This window comes from Erythrolamprus reginae, chromosome 6, assembly GCF_031021105.1.
Source record: "Erythrolamprus reginae isolate rEryReg1 chromosome 6, rEryReg1.hap1, whole genome shotgun sequence".
NCBI classification, from domain to species: domain Eukaryota; kingdom Metazoa; phylum Chordata; class Lepidosauria; order Squamata; family Dipsadidae; genus Erythrolamprus; species Erythrolamprus reginae.
This window is the reverse complement of record NC_091955.1, coordinates 85725838-85746517: the sequence shown is the minus strand read 5'-3', so window position 1 is coordinate 85746517 and position 20680 is coordinate 85725838. Positions and strand designations below refer to the sequence as shown.

At 38.8% G+C, this 20680-nt stretch overlaps 1 protein-coding gene across 2 annotated transcripts in view; it reads left to right on the top strand.

The window, feature by feature from the left end:
- The window catches only part of RERG (RAS like estrogen regulated growth inhibitor), a 134975-nt gene extending 123392 nt beyond the window's left edge, over positions 1-11583 (top strand). For both annotated transcript variants that reach the window (XM_070754869.1, XM_070754868.1), the window contains exons 4-5: positions 3629-3702; positions 8477-11583. In XM_070754869.1, coding sequence (XP_070610970.1) covers positions 3629-3702; positions 8477-8884 — 482 coding nt within the window. In that variant the 3' untranslated portion in view covers positions 8885-11583. The remainder of the gene's footprint in view (positions 1-3628; positions 3703-8476) is intronic.
- The last annotated feature ends 9097 nt before the right edge of the window (positions 11584-20680 follow it).

Sequence of the window (20680 nt, the reverse complement as noted above, 5' to 3'; positions counted from 1 at the left end):
TAGTGTTGGAATATTCACACCTTCTGGAGGCAAGCTGTTCCACTGATTAATTGTTTTGTCAGGAATTTTCTCCTTAGTTCTAAGTTGCTTCTCTCCTTGATTAGTTTCCACACCTTGCTTCTTGCTCTACTCTCAGGTGCTTTGGAGAATAGTTTTGACTCCCTCTTCTTTGTGGCAGCCCCTGAGATATTGGAACATTGCTATCATGTCTCCTCTAGTCCTTCTTTTCATTAAACTAGACATGCCCAGTTCCAGCAACTGATTTTATATGTTTTAGCCTCCAGTCCCCTAAACATCTTTGTTGGTGTTCTCTGCAGTCTTTCTAGACTCTCAACAACTTTTTTTACATCGTGATGACCAAAACTGGATGCAGTATTCCAAGTGTGGCCTTATCAAGGCATTATAAAGTGGTATTAACACTTATTTATTTATTTTTTATTTATTTATTCATTTGCCCAATACACAATACATATGGAAGAGAATAGACATGAAGTAATATATATAAAGATAATATGTAAAAATAGAGGAGAAGATATATGAAAGGAAGAAAATATATATGATATATGAGATAAAGGAAAGACAATTGGACAGGGGACGAAAGGCACACTAGTGTACTTATATACACCCCTTATTGACCTCTTAGGAACTTGGAGAGGTCAATCGTGGATAGTCTAAGGGAGAAATGTTGGGGGTTAGGGGTTGACACTATTGAGTCCGGTAATGAGTTCCACGCTTCGGCAACTCGATTGTTAAAGTCATATTTTTTACAGTCAAGTTTGGAGCGGTTAATATTAAGTTTGAATCTGTTGCGTGCTCTTGTGTTGTTGCGGTTGAAGCTGAAGTAGTCATTGACCGGTAGGACGTTGCAGCATATGATCTTGTGGGCAATACTTAAATCGTGTTTTAGGTGTCGTAGTTTTAAGCTTTCTAGACCCAGGATTGTTAGTCTATTTCGTAGGGTATTCTGTTTCGAGTGGAGGAGTGATCTTCATGTGATCTTGATTCTATCCCTCTATTAATACGGCCTAGAACTGTGTTGGCTTTTTTGGCAGCTGCTGCATACTGCTAACTCACATTTAAGCGGTTGTCCACTAAGACTCCAATATCCCTCTCATAGTTACAATGATTGAGTAAGATACCACATATACTATACCTTGAGCTACATGAATTATTTTCCATTGATTGATCTTGGACCAGTCCCTCTGTCTTAACCCTGGGAAGAAGGTAATTGCAAACCAAGATTTCTGAAAATTTTGCCAAAAAGATAGGAGAGATTAATTTAAGCAATTCCTGAGAGTCAACGCTGACTCAAAGGGCAAAAATATAAAATCTGTCAGTGTGAAAAAGAACTGTTCCATGAAGCTAAGGACAAGCTGTCCTTATCATATCCAAGATTCTGATTTAATCAGCTCAAAGTTGGGTTTAGTTGCTTGCATGAATTCAATTTTTTTAAAGAAATCAAAGACTCATAGCAATATTTCTGCACGTTTTTATATATTTGTCCACATTTCTTCAAAGATAGGTGTTCTAATGAACTTTTCCTTCTTTACATATTTTTGACAATCAGTTTTTCCATAAGGAAGAAATACTATTTGGATTTTTCAGACAATCGGTTTGGTATCTATTTTTTCTTTAACATAGAAATTTTTGCACATTTTTTTCAAATTACAAGTCACATTTTAGGATGAATATTTCAGCATGCATTTATGTTCTGGAGTCTTCTCTACACTTGAGAAGTTTAAGATCAAGTTCAAATCATTATATTCATACTTATAAACGATCTGGCTTACAAAATTTTTCATGCATCCCTCCTTCTGATTAATTAGGGGATTTGAGTAGGAAGGGACTGATATCATCTAGTCTAACTGTTTAACTCAGGATTCTCTAGAAATTCTTACTAGCTAAAGCCGACACAATAGAAGCTCCTGGATTTATAACCCCAGGGTGTGTCACTTTATAATCCAGGGTATGGAAAGGTTTTATCCCAGCTGGCTAATCTTAATGACAAATATATTTTAGCCTCATGATAAGATCTTTTGCATATTGTCAAGAAAAGCCTTGAATCCCCAGTCTAGATATTCAACCACAAGACGTCACAGGGCAATCAAATAACTTCTAAGTAAAGGCATCTTTGGTTTCAAGGTACAGATTTCAGGATGAATAATGAATGCAAGGAGAAAGTATCTTGGAACAACCGATGACTTTTTGCATTTTTTTCATATGAACAAAAGTGTGGGGCCTTGATTTGACTCAGATTGAAATAAAGGGGAAAAATGAAATTTAAAATGCAACATGAGAATTTGGGGCATGATTAAATTTTATATCCAGACCTCATAATCAGTCAGATACCAAATTTTATTGCATATTGGCCATCAACTATTAAAATACTGAGCACCAAACAAAGATACCGATATCTTTTGTGACTGTTGTAATTATTCAAATTAAATTATGTGATGAATTTTGGGAGCTGAGTTAATTTTAGTTTCAATTCACATGGATTTTATAATACCATTGTTGCGGTTAGCTCTGGCCCAGCTCCTGCCCCAAGGACTGTGGATGTGGGGGAGACATCCACATGCCGCAGGCCTGTTTTGCCCCCGGTGGAATCTGCTGATGAAGGTTCCTCTGACCAAGAAGACGTGAGTGACAGGGAGGAGGAGAGTGTGGCAGAAAGCTCAGAAGGAGATCAATTACAGTATCTAGCTCCTCCTTGGATTCAGAACAAGAGTTAATGATACAGCCACGCATGCGGAGAGCGATGCATAGGCAACAACAACTGAGAGATTATTATCAAAGAAAATGAGGCCACCTGTGGTTGGGTGGGGCTGTGGTAATTAATGAGGCTGCTATGGGTTTGGCCATTGTGGAGGATTATCTGATCGTTGTGTTTCGTGATTGCTTTACTGACTTTGACCTTTTGTGTGCTGATTTTTCCCGCTGTGAAACTAAACCAGGCCAAAGTGTGTTTCACTTTGTGAAAGAAGAAGGACTGTGAATTGCCTCACAGCTGCAAGCTAAGTATCACAGGCCATGTACAGGGACTTGTACAAATTACCAGTTTGTTTGGAGACGAGTGCTCTTTGCTATACCAAAAGAGGGCTTGGTTTAAGTGAATTTTCATTATAAAGAACATTGTTTTGAATTTTCAAACGTGTGTGTGTCTGAAATTTGTATCTGTGAATTTTTGGGAGGATTCTACCAGAGAGCCCGACAGAACAACCATTATCAACTTCCTAACGCTATATATATCAATATCATAGCTCTAAATGGAACCTGACACTTTGCAATGCCCTTTGGATAAGCCATAGACCAGAACAATATGCAGCTGAATTTATTTGTGGCCATGGTAATGCCAAAGTCAGCAACCTGAAGCCAGTAGACCATCTACCATTTGCTTCCATTTTTGGTCTTCAATTCCATTGAAACTGAATAGCAAAACGAGTGGTTGTCAATAACATTTACTTTGTTTTTTCCCCCTGCTAACAAAAGAGACCAAATGGGTTGGAGTCATAACACATTTCATAGAACAAAAAGTAGTGGAAAGGTCTAATGAGCAGGGAATAAAGAAATGCACCATACTTTCTGATTGTGCCCTTTTAATGTAGTGTTTCTCATTCCTTTTTTAAAGAGTCCACTTATCGTCATCAAGCCACCATTGATGATGAAGTTGTTTCCATGGAAATACTAGATACAGCTGGGCAGGTAAGAACACTGTTGATCCCTGTAGCAAAATGCCAATGCCAGAAAACTATAATTAACACTAGAGGAAAGTTGTCAGGTATTTACGTGTGGAATATCATAAGAGAAATATTATTAAAGGGACAAAGGGGAATAATAAAAAAATAGTAGGCCAACTGTGAGAGAGGGGGAAAAGGAAGCTTCATATTTCTGGTAGTTTTTAGTGTTTCTTACAATGGCTGAAATCTCAATTGATTGGTTTATGTTCTTATTAGTCCAGGCAAAACAAGAACCAGTCTTCGGAGAGGGGCAGCATACAAATCTAATAAATTATTATTATTATAAATTATTAACCCTACAAACTTGAAATTTGCCACATGTGTTCCTCTAGGGGCTCACTAAGAAAGGATTTTTCAAAATGATAATCGGAGCATGAATATTTCTTATATTATGAATAACAAGCTCTGATGCTAAGAAGTTCTACTCCCCCTCCCAAACTGAAAAGAAATCTAATCCAAATGCAAAACACAAGCAGAGGAGTTTCAGTTTCGCTTTTCACAGCAGCAAGCAACTTTACTAAGAACTAAGTAAGAACTACAGAACTCAGCCATGCATAGACTTTTTCCTGTCACTTTCTTGCATACACAGCAAATACACCCCTCAACTCTCTCACACACTAACAGGATGCTAGCCAAATGAATGCCAATGGATGCTGATAGGCAGAGACAGATATCCCCCCCTCCCTTTATTTTCCTCCTCGGTATCTGTTCCTTCTATGGTAACACCAGTTAAAGGGAAAGAGGGGGGAAACGCAGGAAAAGATTTACTGATGTGGTTGGGAAATTTCCCATTTCTCCCATGGCTAGTTCTATGTGGCATGCTCCGGAGTCAGTTCACCTGACAGCCTGGTCATCCTTCAGCCAGACAGAAAAACCAAGAATGTTGTTTACAGGGAGGTCATGAGCAATTCATCTGAGGGATGAATTGAAAGTCTATGCTATGCAAATCATTTCTTCGTATGCAACAGAAATGTAGCTTACCATCTCTAATGAAACAATGGTCCCTTTTTAACTACTTATTCATTTTCAAGCTTTCAGTGTCCATTTATCAAACCCCATCACATAGTTTTGTAGCAAAGCACAAGTACCACCTAATATTCAATATTTTAGAAGATAGAGTGAAGATCCAGAAGGATCTTCACAGACTTGTGCATTGGCCATTTCCAACAAGATGCTGTTTACTGGTGAGAAACATGAGGTCTTGTACTTAGCAAGGAAAAACCAAATGCACTGCTATGGAATAGGTAGTACCTGACTCAATGGTAATAACTGTGAGGGGGATGTAGGTGTCCTACCTAATGGACTACCACTTAAGTATAAGTCCCATTGCCAAAAGAGCCAATCCAGTCCTAGACTGCATCAACAGAGAGATAGTGCCAAGACAACAAGATGTGATAGTCCAACAAATAAATAAATACATTTCTGAAAGACAGAGTAGGGCTAAACCTGAACTAAAATGTGGAACTGGCCCCTGGGGTTGTTATTAGGTCCCTGGGGTTGTTATTAGGAGAGAATATATAGGTCTTAAATTTCCCTATGTGCCTTTTTTTGTTCCTAATGGAAAAATGATCTTTGGGCTGGGCAAAAAAAGATTTAAAAGAGTTCAGGCAGAGTTAGTACCCACACAACTTCTTTAAATACATTTTTAGAAAGGAACATCTCTGGGACCTCTGATTATGAATCTTTGCCTCTAAGTCTGTTGTATAAAAATGTGGGCTAGGAAAGTTTTAAGAAATATTATTATGGGGTGTTTCATTCCATAGAATCTAAAGATTCTATCCTGTCTCAGTGCAGTTGAGAGTAAGCCCCATCAAGTCCGGTGTGTGTGTGTGTGTGATTTATATATGATTGACTTGGGAGATCTTATATAAATCAAATAAAATGAGGAGGGCATTTTAAAAAGCAGGAATACAAAGATAAAACTGCATCCCTCAGAGTACATCTGAGCATAGATGTCTTCCAATCAAAACAATATTTTGCAATTTGCATATAATTATGGTTATGACCTATAAAGCCCTTCATGGCATCAGACCAGAATATCTCCGGGACCGTCTTCTGCTGCACGAATCCCAGCGACCAGTTAGGTCCCACAGAGTTGGCCTTCTCCGGGTCCTGTCGATTAAACAATGTCGTTTGGAGGGACCCAGGGGAAGAACCTTCTCTGTGGCGGCCCCTGACCCTCTGGAACCAACTCCCCCCAGATATCAGAGTTGCCCCCACCCTCATTGCCTTTCGTAAGCTCCTTAAAAGCCACCTCTGTCGTCAGGCATGGGGGAACTGAGATATTCTCTTCCCCCTAGGCTTATAAAATTTATGCATGGTATGTCTGTATGTATGATTGGTTTCTTAAATTGGGGTTTTTTACATTACTTTTAATATTAGATTTGTTCATATTGTCTTTTTACTGTTGTTAGCCGCCCCGAGTCTACGGAGAGGGGCAGCATACAAATCTAATTAATAAATAATTTAATAAATAAATAAATAAATAATGTTAATGCTATTCTTGAACTTAGAATTGTGCTTCGTTCTGGAGATCACATTTAAAAAAAATAAACAAATTGGAATTGGTTTAGAGAAAAACAAAAGGGACAGAGAAAGCAGTCCTTCCTTCTTTCCTTCTTTCCTTTCTTTCTCCCACCCTCTCTCTCCCCCTCCTTTCATTTTTCTCTCTTTCCTTCAGCCTCTCCAGCAATTTTGCTCATAAGCAATTGGGAGAAAAATGACATCATTTCTAACGGAATTTCATCCATTATAGAAATATAATTTTCCACTGACATTAATCAGATAGATAAAGAAATCTTGCCTCTGTCACTGGAACTTAGTGGCCCGGCTCTCTATAAAAAATTATGGAAAAAGAAAGAATTGGCAAACATTTCCCAACTGGAACAAAGAAATACTAATAGTTTATCTTTTACCACTAACAGAAGAGCATGAAAGATGAAGTCAGCAGGCCCTGTAGTGTTTCTTCCCTCCACCTGTTTACAACGATGAAGAGTAATATTCGACAAATGGTGTCATTTTCATATCATTTCACACACACAATTAAACATAGGAAAATTCTGAGCAGATAATGATTTTGCAAGACAGGTCAGATACCAGAGATCTGTCTTAGCAACAGCTGAATGCCAGACTGAAAATGGAACGTCTGATCTGTATACAAAAGCAAAATTCAATGAAGGTTACACTGAATTTACTGAAATGTCACATGCTTATGCCAATAATGGGATTGAAATATTTATCACGGTGTTTATTTTTAAACGGTATGACATTTGCTGCATATTCTTTTTTCATCAATAGTGTGTATGTGTGTTTTTTAAATCGTTGCATTTAGCTTTTTGAACCTTAACTTTCAGTTGCAGCGGTTTATATAATTGTAGCTGAAGTAATAAAACCTGAATGTGTTTTACATATTAAAATATGTTTATGTGCAAAACTAAAGCCTATGGAACCTGTAGCCCTCCAGATAAATGTCAAACTACAATCGGCAGTATTGCTCTCCCCCTGAACCTGCTGGCTAATCAAAATGTACAATATGTTTTGCAGTCAAAATGTGTATGATTGTGCAGCAGATAGGTTTTTTATAATAATGTATTTTAAATTAGTTTTTTAAATTTTAATATTAGATTTGTATTTATATTGTATTGCTGTTATGTTGTGAGCCGCCCTGAGTCTTCGGAGAGGGCGGCATACAAATCTAATTAATAATAATAATAATTATTATTATTGTTGTTGTTGTTGTTTTGTTGTTGTTGTTGTTATTATTATTATTATTATTATATCAATACAACACAGCAAATGAGATCACTATGCTGGATTTTGTATTTCATTACCAGTCGGGCGCTTCCCAAGCACCTAGGACTGCGTGATGTAGCGGCGAATTATGTTTGCCGATCCCAGTAAAGCGACCTTTTGCAATTGACAGATGGAGATTTTGTCAATTCCGATGGTTTTCAAATGTCCGCTGAGATCCTTTGGCACTGCGCCCAGCGTGCCAAGTACCACTGGGACCACTTTCACTGGCTTATGCCAGAGTCGTTGCAGCTCGATTTTTAGATCTTCGTATTTCACTAATTTCTCTAGCTGCTTCTCCTCAATTCTGCTGTCTCCTGGGATTGCGATGTTGATGATCCACACTTTCTTTTTCTCCACAATCAGGATGTCTGGTGTGTTATGCTTCAAAATTTGGTCGGTCTGAAGTCAGAAGTCCCACAGTAGTTTTGCTTGCTCATTTTTGACCACTTTTTCAGGCTTATGATCCCACCAGTTCTTTGCCACTATTATTATTATTATTATTATTATTATTATTATTATTATTATTATTATTATTATTTCAGTACAACACAGCAAACGAGATCACAATGCTGGATTTCGTATTTCATCACCAGTCGGGCGCTTCCCAAGCACATAGGACTGCGTGATGTTTTTAAATTTTTAATATTAGATTTGTATTATTATTATTATTATTATTATTAACATGATTATTATTATTAACATTATTATTAACATGATTATTATTATTAACATTATTATTATTAACATTATTATTATTAACATTATTATTATTAACATTATTATTATTAACATTATTATTATTATTATTATTATTATTATTATTATTATTATAGCAGTATATAGCATCAAATAAGAAATAGTGCTGTGCAAAGGTTCCTAAAATCTATACAACCTTTAGACCTACAAAGTGACTTTCTTCTTTCTGTGTCTCTTTTTTTTTGAATTAGGAGGATGTTATTCAGAAGGAAGGACACGTACGATGGGGAGAAGGATTCGTGCTGGTGTATGACATCACAGATAGAGGCAGCTTTGAGGAAGTCCTTCCCCTAAAGAACTTGTTGGATGAAGTCAAAAAACCCAAGAACGTGACTTTGATTCTAGTGGGGAACAAAGCAGACTTGGATCACTCCAGGCAGGTCAGCACCGAAGAAGGGGAGAAGCTGGCCACGGAACTAGCTTGTGCCTTTTACGAATGCTCTGCATGTACGGGAGAAGGCAACATTATGGAAGCTTTTTATGAGCTTTGCCGGGAAGTGCGACGCCGGAAAATGGTCCAAGGCAAGACGCGGAGGCGAAGTTCCACTACTCATGTGAAGCAAGCAATTAACAAGATGCTTACGAAAATCAGCAGCTAAAATATCTTCTTCGTTTTTCCATTCATGTTTTGCAAGAAGAATGGACGGAAAGTTTAAATGTGTTTGTCAATAGGATGGTCAAAGCTTTGCATTTATTATTACTATTATTATACAATCACCTCAATATTCTTGAAGTTAAGAGATGCAAAAAAAAGTTTCAGGAATGGTAATACATGCTCCACTACAGTTTTATTGCTCACCAAATCACATCTTCAAAAAAAAAAATGTTGAAGATGTGTCAGAATGGATTCAGGGATTTACCCATCACCGTTGTTTTTGCATGCTCACATGTGGCTAATATATGGTGGCTTATCATTGTCCGAGGGGAGACTATCAAAGCTTTATAGGGTGCAATAGCTGACAAACTCGTGTAAGTGCACCACCACATTCACTTCGTAATCCCTGGACATAAGACATCCAAAGAAAATGAACATTGCTGCACAACTTCATCTAGTTCACACATCCAAGCAAGGGGGGGGAAAACATGTTAATGATGGCTGTGCAAGTGGTTGAATTTCAATTTCACTTAATTTTGTCTTTTTTAAAACATTGCATTCATTTTCTTTTACATCTGCATTAATTTGCAATTCTAAAGAAAAAAAATTGCATAATTTCAGAAACTTTCCTGAATAGATATAATTTTAGATGGCATTTATACAAATTCTGTGCAAGCAATTTTTCCCCAATGTGATTTTTGTTTTTAAAAAAATCATCTGATATTATGAATACTTGACATGTTTTTTTTTTTCAGTTGAAACCTATAGTACTTTTGTAAGAATGCATTTGGGGAAGTATGCATTTCACAACTGCCATCACTATTTGGAGCACTGTTAAAAAACTGAACATAAATCCTAATGAAGGCAATATTCTTATGAGAGGCCTGTCTTCTTATTCTGAATGTGTTTCAAAAAAAAACCCCACCCTAAAATGTAAAATATAAATCTATGTATGAAGAAGAAATATTGGTTTACTTAGCAACTTTTCTCAAAAAGAAAAATGCAACAAACTGGATTTAAAAAAACAACAAAACAGTTTCATGTACTTTATGATTCTCCCTACTAAGCATTGTGCAAAGATACTGGCTGAGATCACATGGCACACTAACCCTTGGTTAACATATCTGTGGTTTCATTAATCCCTAGAAGTTGAAAGGGGTGATTGATTTCATTGGGCCTATTTTACCCTACCCAAATGAAAGTACAGTGGTACCTCTACTTTAGAACTTAATTCATTCCGTGACCAGGTTCTTAAGTATAAAAGTTCTTAAGTAGAAGCAATTTTTCCCATTGGAATCAATGTAAAAGCAAATAATGCGTGCAAACCCACTAGGAAAGAAATAAAAGCTCATAATTTGGGTGGGAGGAGGAGGAGGAAGAAGAGGGGGAGGACAGTCACTGCCGAAGGAAGGAAGAAGGTGAGGGGAGGGGAATCAAAAAAATCCAAAACTTTAAGACTTAAAAAAGAACAAAAGAGGGACTCTGAGGCGGTGAGGAGGTGCACGTGCCTCCCATAAACCCGGCACGAGGCTGCCTCCCATACACTGCGCCAGAGAGAGAAACCCAGGGAGAATGGCAGGAAACTGGCCGGGCCTTCATGCCGCTCTCAAATTTCCTGGGAAATTTTTCCAGGCTTGGGTTCTTAAGTAGAAAGTGGTTCTTAAGAAGAGGCAAAAAAAATCTTGAACACCCAGTTCTTATCTAGAAAAGTTCTTAAGTAGAGGTACCACTGTACAGTGGTTTATGTTCTGGGAAAAGATCTCACTGTCTCTGTGGACTAGTAGAAACTTAATTGAATTATTTATCCACTTTTCTGGGATTGCTTGATGTTGAACCACAAACTATGCTGCCCCGGTAGATCACAGTGCAGTGTGCTATGTACATTCAGCGCATTGTGAGCGAATTCTAGGCAAGGTGACAAAATCTGTTTCATAGACTTGCATTCGCATTGCCTCTTCAAATCTTTCTTTACCCATAAAAATCCATTGGTTGCCCTTTGGCTGTCCTTTTCCCCCTGATTCATTTCAATGAATCTTGCAATATTGTTGTAAGCTTGGAAAGCAATTTTGAAGCATTGTGGAGAAAAATGGACTGCTTTTAATAATCTCTGTGTTTCTTATATTCAGATCTCCTTATATGCTGCAGCAAAAGGGAAATATTTCTTTTCCTCCTTTTGCCCAATTTGCTAATTCTTGTGTTTTTAAATGATGTGACATAAGGGTACTGTAATATAAAAGGGAAAAAAATGACAGTCACAGATGCTCTTTGGTGTGTGTGTGCATAGGTACAGTACTGACAATCCCAGATGAGTGACATTTGCACCAATACAATCCATTAACTTTCCTGATTAGGCATCAAAAGAATGGTGGCAGGCAGCCAAACGGGAAATGACTTGGAGCCCCTGTTATCTTTCATTTGTGCTGTAATGATTATTATCCATGTTATTTTTCTTTTATTGATTTTGGGGATGAGGGCTATTGTGCAAGCATTCGTTTCTTGAATGTCTTTGCATTGATGGGAAGGGAACCTTGGCTTTAATCATAAGAAAGGTGTGAAGGTTTTGAGGCTGACTGCATCTTTAAGAGAAAACATTTGTAAACTAGAGGGGCTTGAATAGAACCAAAGTTCTTGGGCATTTGACATAGCCTACTTTATTTTTCTTTTAAAATGTTAATCTATAATAAAAGTGTGATTTAAAAAAAACACCTCTGGATTTTGCAATGATGTTTCCATCTTTTAAGAGAGCCGTGAGAAATCAATTGGTGATGAGATTACATTTAATCTTACAGGGCAGAGGTTGATGTTTGTTTGTTTGTTTGTGTTGTGAATGTCTAAGTCAGAGATGTGGTATGGATGTGATATGGACTCAGAGGCCTTCTCATAAATGGATGCAGTTGAAGGCTGGCAGTTATTTGCCCTCCTAAATGGTTCACCAGCTTCAGCGGAAAGATAGAAACCGAAATAAGTTGGTTCCTTCCCAAAGACGAATAAACATTTACATGGACACCCCAGAGTTCCTAGAGATTTAAAATCCAAGCTATAATTCATACTGCCAACTTCAATTTATTTAGTCAGTTGATTAATTCCGTAAGATTGCAGGTCAAAAGACACACTGTTCTTTTGCTGTAAGGAAGAATAACTTTCAAATGTATAACTAATCATGTAGGAGGCAGCATTAGGACAAATCAATTGCCGTTGCAGCTCTGATTATTATTTCGGTGACAACCATTCCGTGGTGTGCTCAGCATTAATCTTCAAAATCTAAATAACCAAGAAATTGAATGCGCTAATGGAATCCAAACTTGGATGCCACAAACTGTGTATTGTGTTAAAGATCTTAACTGTTTATAACCAACCTTAATAATAATATTTGTGTTTCCTGGGGGCTGATAGTCATGTGGTTTATATTTCTCATAATTGGCTTTCTGGGCACATTGTGAGCAACAATGTCATTACAACTAAGGCAGTGTTTATGACCAATCATTTGGGAGGGAAGCAAATGAATAATTTTGAGTCTTGGTGTGCATAACAGTTGGGTTGCTGCAGTGATTTATTCACACTTCCCATCAAAGATTATTCCAATCAGCTTAGCACAAAGTGGCTAACCCCATACTTCTAAGTTCAAGCTAAACAGCTATACGTTTTACTTTGAAAACTATTTGATTAGCAGTAGGCTTCATTTGGAGATTTCATCCAAAGTTCACTGTGGAAGCCGTATAAAGTTACAGACCATACTCTTGACATGCTCAGGGGCCCTATGACAGCATGCCTCCTTGTCCCTGATAGCAAATCATCTGACTGTGGAAATCATGCAAAGCCAGAATGCAACCTTTTAAGAGGCTTTATTGTGTAACTGTTGAAAAGGCAGCAGGTATTTATTCTGGTGCCTTCCAGGTATCTTAATGCTTGCAACCTTTGAGATTATAATGCACACCAAGGACTACTGTAATGCTCTCTACATGGGGCTACCTTTGAAAAGTGTTCGGAAACTTCAGATCGTGCAGAATGCAGCTGCATGAGCAATCATGGGCTTCTCTAAGTATGCCCACGTTGCTCCAACACTCCGCAGACTGCATTGGTTGCCGATCAGTTTCCGGTCACAATTCAAAGTGTTGGTTATGACCTATAAAGCCCTCCATGGCACCGGACCAGATTATCTCAGGGACCGCCTTCTGCTGCACGAATCCCAGTGACCAGTTAGATCCCACGGAGTGGGCCTTCTCCGGGTCCCGTCAACTAAACAATGTCGTTTGGCGGGGCCCAGGGGAAGAGCCTTCTCTGTGGCAGCCCCGGCCCTCTGGAACCAACTCCCCCCGGAGATTAGAATTGCCCCCACCCTCCTCGCCTTTCGTAAGCTCCTTAAAACCCACCTCTGCCGTCAGGCATGGGGGAACTGAGATACTCTTTCCCCCTAGGCCTTTACAATTTATGCATGGTATGTTTGTTTGTATGTATGTTTGGTTTTAAAATAAGGGTTTTTTAGTTGTTTTAGTATTGGATTTACATGCTGTTTTTTATTATTGTTGTTAGCCGCCCCGAGTCTACGGAGAGGGGCGGCATACAAATCCAATAAATAATAATAATAATAATAATAATAATAATAATAATAATAACAACAACAAATACTTGGCCATCATTGGAAAAACTGACTAGGTATGATGCCTCTGCTCAATTTTTTCCCAGGGAAATTTCTCTGCTAGTGGTTTACTCGGGAGGAATAGACTTTTCCTGGTTCTTTAAGAATTCTAAGAGTTGTTATAGTGCATATACATAATACATATCAAAGACCTAGAAGTTGAAAAGAAAAGATACAAGTCAGGAGACCATCTCTCTGAAAAAGCTGATCAAAGTTAGATTCTCCCACTAACCAAGTTCTTTGTCTCTCTTATGTGCATTCACAGTACACATTCGCACAGCCCAAATCCCAGTCCATAGCATAAAACAGAAACTAGATCAGAACTAGATTTCCTAATGTGCTATTACTGTCCAAATCAATCAACCCAATCATTGCTCACTACAGATTGATCTTTACCTAGCCTTTAATCCCACCGGAGGAAAAAACCCACAAAGGACAAGTTACTATGGCATAAGTAAAGGACTACATATTTTTATCCCTCCAGAATCTGACCAAGCTCGTCACTCAAAGAACCCACACACAAACAACTTGGGGGAAAAAAAACTTCTGGCAACAATTTCTGAATAGGCTGGGCAGTTCTGCACCATATGCACCAATGACAAATTCCTTGTGTGTCCAATCACACTTGGCCAATAAAGAATTCTATTCTATTCTATTCTACTCTACTCTACTCTACTCTACTCTACTCTACTCTACTCTACTCTACTCTACTCAACACTATTCTATTTTACCCTACCCTACCCTTATTCTATTCTATTCTATCTTACTCTACTTTACTCTACTCTGCATTCTACTCTACTTTACTCTTCTCTACTCTATTCTATTCTATTGTACTTGACAAAGTTTCTTGACAAATCTATATTTTCTTTTAAGTACACTAAGAGCATGTGCACCAAGTCAAATTCCCTGTGTGTCCAATCACATTTGGCCAATAAAGAATTCTATTCTACTCTACTCTACTCTACTCTACTCAACACTATTCTATTTTACCCTACCCTACCCTTAATTCTATTCTATCTTAATCTACTTTACTCTGCATTCTACTCTACTTTACTCTTCTCTACTCTACTGTACACTATTCTATTCTATTGTACTTGACAAAGTTTCTTGACAAATCTATATTTTCTTTTGAGTACACTGAGAGCATATGCACCAAGTCAAATTCCCTGTGTGTCCAGTCACACTCGGCCAATAAAGAATTCTATTCTATTTTACTCTATTCTACTCTGCACTACATTCTACTCTACTCTATTCAGTTCCTAAAGTGCTGCATTCAATCATCCATGGATATGAATCAAAGATTGAGACACAACAGTTACCAGTCAGATAAAAGAAGTTTGAGTCCAAGGCAGAAATATAATTTTTAAAAATGTCAAACTCAATAAAGTTTTGAATTATTGCTAAGGAATATCTCACCAACAAAAGAAGAAGAAAAGATCACCCTGGATCACAAGAGACCTCAACACCAGGCTGCAGAGTTTCCAGCTGTTTTTCTGATGGGCTGAGAAGGGAGAAAGTTTGTATTTGTCTTCTCCCAAAGCAAATGTGAACTGAGGTTTAAACAGTTTAATCCTTTCCTGTCTCAAGGAACCTGGGGCTTTGCAGTGCACAATGCACCCAGTAATAAGAGTCACAGATGTTTTTTTGCTGATATCAGATAAATACTACTTCAACCCATGCCCATTCCACCCTCCCAATTTAGTAGCTTGAAAAAAACAGAGGAGACAAGTCAGCAGGACTCTTAAGAGAACAAATTGGAGAAAGCTGACATTCTACCAATATTAACATATATATGAGATTCCTTAACAGCAAGGCATGGACCATCCTCTCCTTTCTATTATTCTTGCATTTGAAATAATTGCTGGGCATTGCGCCTCGCAGGATTCCTGTGCATTCTCATTTAAGCAGCAATTGCTTTCCTGTGGTTATCGCAGAGTCAGACACATTCTGAGCATTTACAGGTGAGATGCAAACAGCATGACAATATTGGTAACAAGAAATGGAGGTGAGGAGGATGAATTTTTAAAAATGGAACAGTTTTAATTCCATTACACTTTTAAAATTATAACTTAGATTCCTAGCTCATGATGCTGGAAAGACAAAATACTTCTGTGTTATGCGAAGAAAGAGTAATAGTAAATAGATAGGGAAATTGTATCTTTTTGAGGAGAGGAGAGGCCAGGCACCCTAACCCTAATCCTAAACCTTGACGTGAGTGATGTCAAGTTGGCCACCTTTAAGCCAGTCATATGACCTTTAAGCCACCTCCAGTCACATGATTGTCAAGCCACTCCCACCTGGTCACATGACTGGCAAGCCACACCCATAAAGTCATGCCCACAGTGTTCTGTCGGGCTCTCTGGTAGACTCCTCCCAAAAATTCACAGGTACAAATTTCAGACACACACACGTTTGAAAATTCAAAACAATGTTCTTTATAATGAAAATTGACTTAAACCAAGCCCTCTTTTGGTATAGCAAAGAGCACTGGTCTCCAAACAAACTGGTAATTTGTACAAGTCCCTTATCAGTTCTGTGATACTTAGCTTGCAGCTGTGAAGCAATTCACAATCCTTCTTCTTTCACAAAGTGAAACACACTTTGCTCTGGTTTAGTTTCAAAGCGGGGAAAAATCAGCACACAAAAGGTCAAAGTCAGTAAAGCAGTCACGAAACACAACGATCAGATAATCCTCCACAAGGGCCAAACCCACAGGCTGCTATTTATATCACTAATTGCCACAGCCACACCCAACCACAGGTGGCCTCATTTTCTTTGATAATAATCTCTCAGTTGTTGTTGCCTATGCATCGCTCTCCGCATGCCTGGCTGTATCATTAACACTTGTTCTGAATCCAAGGAGGAGCTAGATAATTGATCTCCTTCTGAGCTGTCTGCCACACTCTCCTCCTCCCTGTCACTCATGTCTTCTTGGTCAGAGGAGCCTTCATCAGCAGATTCCACCGAGGGCAAAACAGGCCTGCAGCATGTGGATGTCTCCCCCACATCCACAGTCCTTGGGGCAGGAGCTGGGCCAGAGCTAACCACAACACAAAGTGTGGTAGTAAAATTTTTTGCAGCTCTTCATTACATAGAGTCTACTCCTAGTGTGACATCTCTTTACCTATCCTAACTGAAAGCCCTATCAATTGTGGAGCTGACTGGTGACAGGGAGCCTCAGCAGAGGCATGAAAGAGACATATGCAGCCCCAGAGCTGCAGGTTGCTGACTCCTGGTCTAGTTGAAGCTCTGGTCTCACAATTCTTTTTGTGCTGTTCATCCCTGTTTTGATGTTGAGATGCTCGAAGTTGCCAAGCCTCCTTTCCTATTCATTCTCAGTGTTTACAGCAGTGAAGAACTGACTTCAAACCATCCTGGCTCGGATGCAGAAGCCACTGCAACAAAGCCTCACGTTCCATTCTTGGGGATGCTTCTTTCTGGGATTTATGTCCCGTCTGCGGGGGAGCATTTATTTTTGCCTTCTCCACTCCTACCAATTATGCTGAGATCCCTTTTGCCAGGGTGTCCATCACTGTGAAAATCCAAGGCCAAGCGAGAAGGACACATTATCCTGACATCTTCTTGGTCAAGACATTTTGCCATCTCTTGAAAAGATTATAAATGTGTCAGTTTGTGGAGAGCCTCACACATTTCTGCTCTCCTGTGATCTCATTTGTTTGAATCATATTCCACGTTGGGTTGCAAATCATGCTGAACAATTGTGCTGCGCATTTGGGGGAGAGGAGAAAGGCAGACGTTAAAGTTTGGGGCATTTAGCTGAATTCTGAACATCATAGAAACATAGAAGACTGACAGCAGAAAAAGACCTCATGGTCCATCTAGTCTGCCCTTATACTATTTCCTGTATTTTATCTTAGGATGGATATATGTTTATCCCAGGCATGTTTAAATTCAGTTCCTGTGGATTTACCTACCACGTCTGCTGGAAGTTTGTTCCAAGGATCTACTACTCTTTCAGTAAAGTAATATTTTCTCATGTTGCTTTTGATCTTTCCCCCAACTAACTTCAGATTGTGTTAAACATTAAATTAAACATTACTCATGCTGGAGAGGATCCAGCACTACTACAGAACAGCTTCTTCCAGCATATACTGTCTCTCCGTTTTGCAGGCACTGCCTTATTTCTGTTCAAACAATTTAACCATCTACTTATGATTAGGTCCCACAGAGTCGGCCTTCTCCGGGTCCCGTCGACTAAACAATGTCATTTGACGGGTCCCAGGGGAAGAGCCTTCTCTGTGGCGGCCCCGACCCTCTGGAACCAGCTCTCCCCTGAGATTAGAACTGCCTCCACCCTCCTTGCCTTTCGTAAACTCCTTAAAACCCACCTCTGCCGTCAGGCATGGGGGAACTGATATAACTTCCCCAGGCCTACATTGTTTATGTATGGTATGTTGTGTGCATGTTTTTTTTAATTATTGGTTTTTAGTTTTAATCAACTAATCAAGGAGAGAATAAACCTAGAACTAAGGAATACAATTTTATGACAGTCAGAACAACTATTCAGGGAAATGACTTGCCTCCAGAAGTTGTGGATGCTCCAACGCAGGAGTTTGTTAAGAATAGGTTGGACAACCAGTTGTCCTGAAATGGTATAAGGTTTCCTGGTTGAGCTGAGGGTTGGACTAGAAGACCTCCAAGTTCCCTCCAAGTCCCCTTCGAATTTGATTATTCTGTTAAGTTGCTGTGCGAAATGCCATTGAATTGGGTGGGCGGGTAGAGAGGTCTCTGTGAAGATCACAAAAAAGATTGGCTCTAAAAGCTGTGGACTATCTCCATTCAGCAGGATGCAAAGCTACTGGCCATCTTGTCCCCTGCCTTGTCTTTTTCATCGTATCAAGCTTGACAGATCATTCAGTAGACTGCTATGGATGACAGAAGAAGTTGCCAAGGAAAGCCTGTCTTGATATTGATGAAATCTCCTGAGAAAAATGATAGCACAGAGATGACTTTTCATTTTAGGCTAGCGTGATCAGATTAAGAATGAATTACCTTTCAGGTTTTCCTATTTTTTTTGTTTTTTTTTTCATTTTGGCTTGAATACAGTCACACAAGCATAAGATAGATTCAGCAAAGGACAAGCCATTTTTCATATTTTCATCCATTACATTTCAGACAAATACAGAGGGAAATGCTTGCAGGATTATAAAAGAGCAGATCACAAAACCTCATCTGTCCTATGACTGACCTGCATATTTTAATTAACATTTGGAAGAGAGGATGCTTGGACAAGGCAGCTGTATTTACTTTTGTGAATTCCGAGGTGATAAATGTCCAGTTCTGGGCTTAATGAGATAATTATTTCCCGCTTTTGTTGTAGCAGGCATCCTGCTGGACATTTAATCCTCATTAATATGTAACCTTCCCTTGCTGATGCCTAAACAAAGCAGGTGGACAGAAGAGAAAAGAAAGGTTGCAGAACTATAAAATCTAAAACCAACAAAAGCAACCCCTTTGTGAGTCAAATTTTGGATACTGAACCTGCCGCTTGGGCTCACCATGGTAATTCCAGAAGGACTCCTAATGCTATAATTATTTTAAATAGAAATGATGCTGTTTGTGTTGGTACTGGAACTGCCTTTAAGTCATCCTTCTTTAGTATCTATGCTCATAAATGAGCTGCTTGATTATTATTTCTAAAATCTTCCCAGGTATTGATATCAGACTGATTGGTCTGTAGCGTGGTCTGGCTATGTGTTTATGGCATGTGTCAGTTTGCTTTGTGTGGTTGTCGGAGAGGGGTGCAGCAATTGGAGGTGCCACCATGGTTTGGCTTCACCTTGCCTCCTTCGGCAGCATCTCCAACTGCTGCACCCCCTCCAACACCCACAGAAAGCAAACTGACACATGCCATAAACACATAGCCAGATCACAAACTCAGAGCCAAACCAAAACCCAAGATGTTACAGCACAGGCATAAATTACAAACAGCTGACTAGTCTGCAGACATTAACTACAAAAACTACTCAAGGTGTTAACCCATCTCCTAATCAGGATGTTACAACACACACGCCAGTATTTATAGAAAGACGGCAGCTCAGACCCCACTTTGTTTTCCCTAGCACGAAGCTGAAAGCACCAGCCTGAAGATGATGAGTGGGACCTCGTTAAAACGTCCCCAAGATTCTATCAATCTTGCATGGGAATACCCTATAGGTACTATACCCATGAAAATCTACATATATGTGTGTGTGTGTGTGTGTCACATGTTTTTTGCTGGGACTTGAACCTGCAACCTTTGCCTTGTAAGGCAGAGAATTAACCTCTAGGCTACAGTATCCAATCCCTTCAGTGCCGAGAGGCAAAAAAGGAGCTGTGATGTTCCTTCAATACACCAGGGTGATTCAACACAAAAATATGTAACCCTTCCCTGGTGCAGGGATGAAGGGATTGGATGCAACTTTTGCAATGTATAAGAAAATTAGTCAAACTATCCATGCACATAACTCGTTGCACCCACCCAACCCTCTGACACCCTCCCCAAATGCTGCCCAAAAGATTGCCCCTTTTTGCACTAAAGGACGACTTACCAAATTAAATGGAAGGTTGTCTTCTATGTTATCAGACAAACATTCAGATAAACATGTAAATATGAAGAGAGGAATCAAACCTCAGTCCAGCAAAATGCTAATCATCCTTAATTACTAATTAATGTATACTCAATTAAACACTCCAGGGGCAACTCAAATAAATGGGCGTATTTTAAATAGCAACAAAATTGCATTGCATGCAAATATAAATATTTTTTCCAGAAGCAATTATCTCTGAAAACATCCATTTTGGATGCACTTGTCTCTTTGATCTGAGCTTTGCCATCTTAAATGCAGAAGCAGCCAAAACATTTCCAGAGGACATGGTCAAAAAGGTCAAGAGGGCCAACATTAGGATACCTGTTACCTTTTCTCTAAACCTTCTGGGAACCAGCATTCTTTCCTTTTGAAAGGATTCAATTATTATTATTAATAATAATAATAACAACTATTATTATTATTATTATTATTATTATTATTATTATTATTTATTAGATTTGTATGCCGCCCCTCTCCAAAGACTCGGGGCAGCTCGCAACAATAATCAAGACAATATAACATTGTAACAAATCTAATATTAAAAGAGAACAATATATAAAACACCAACAATTAA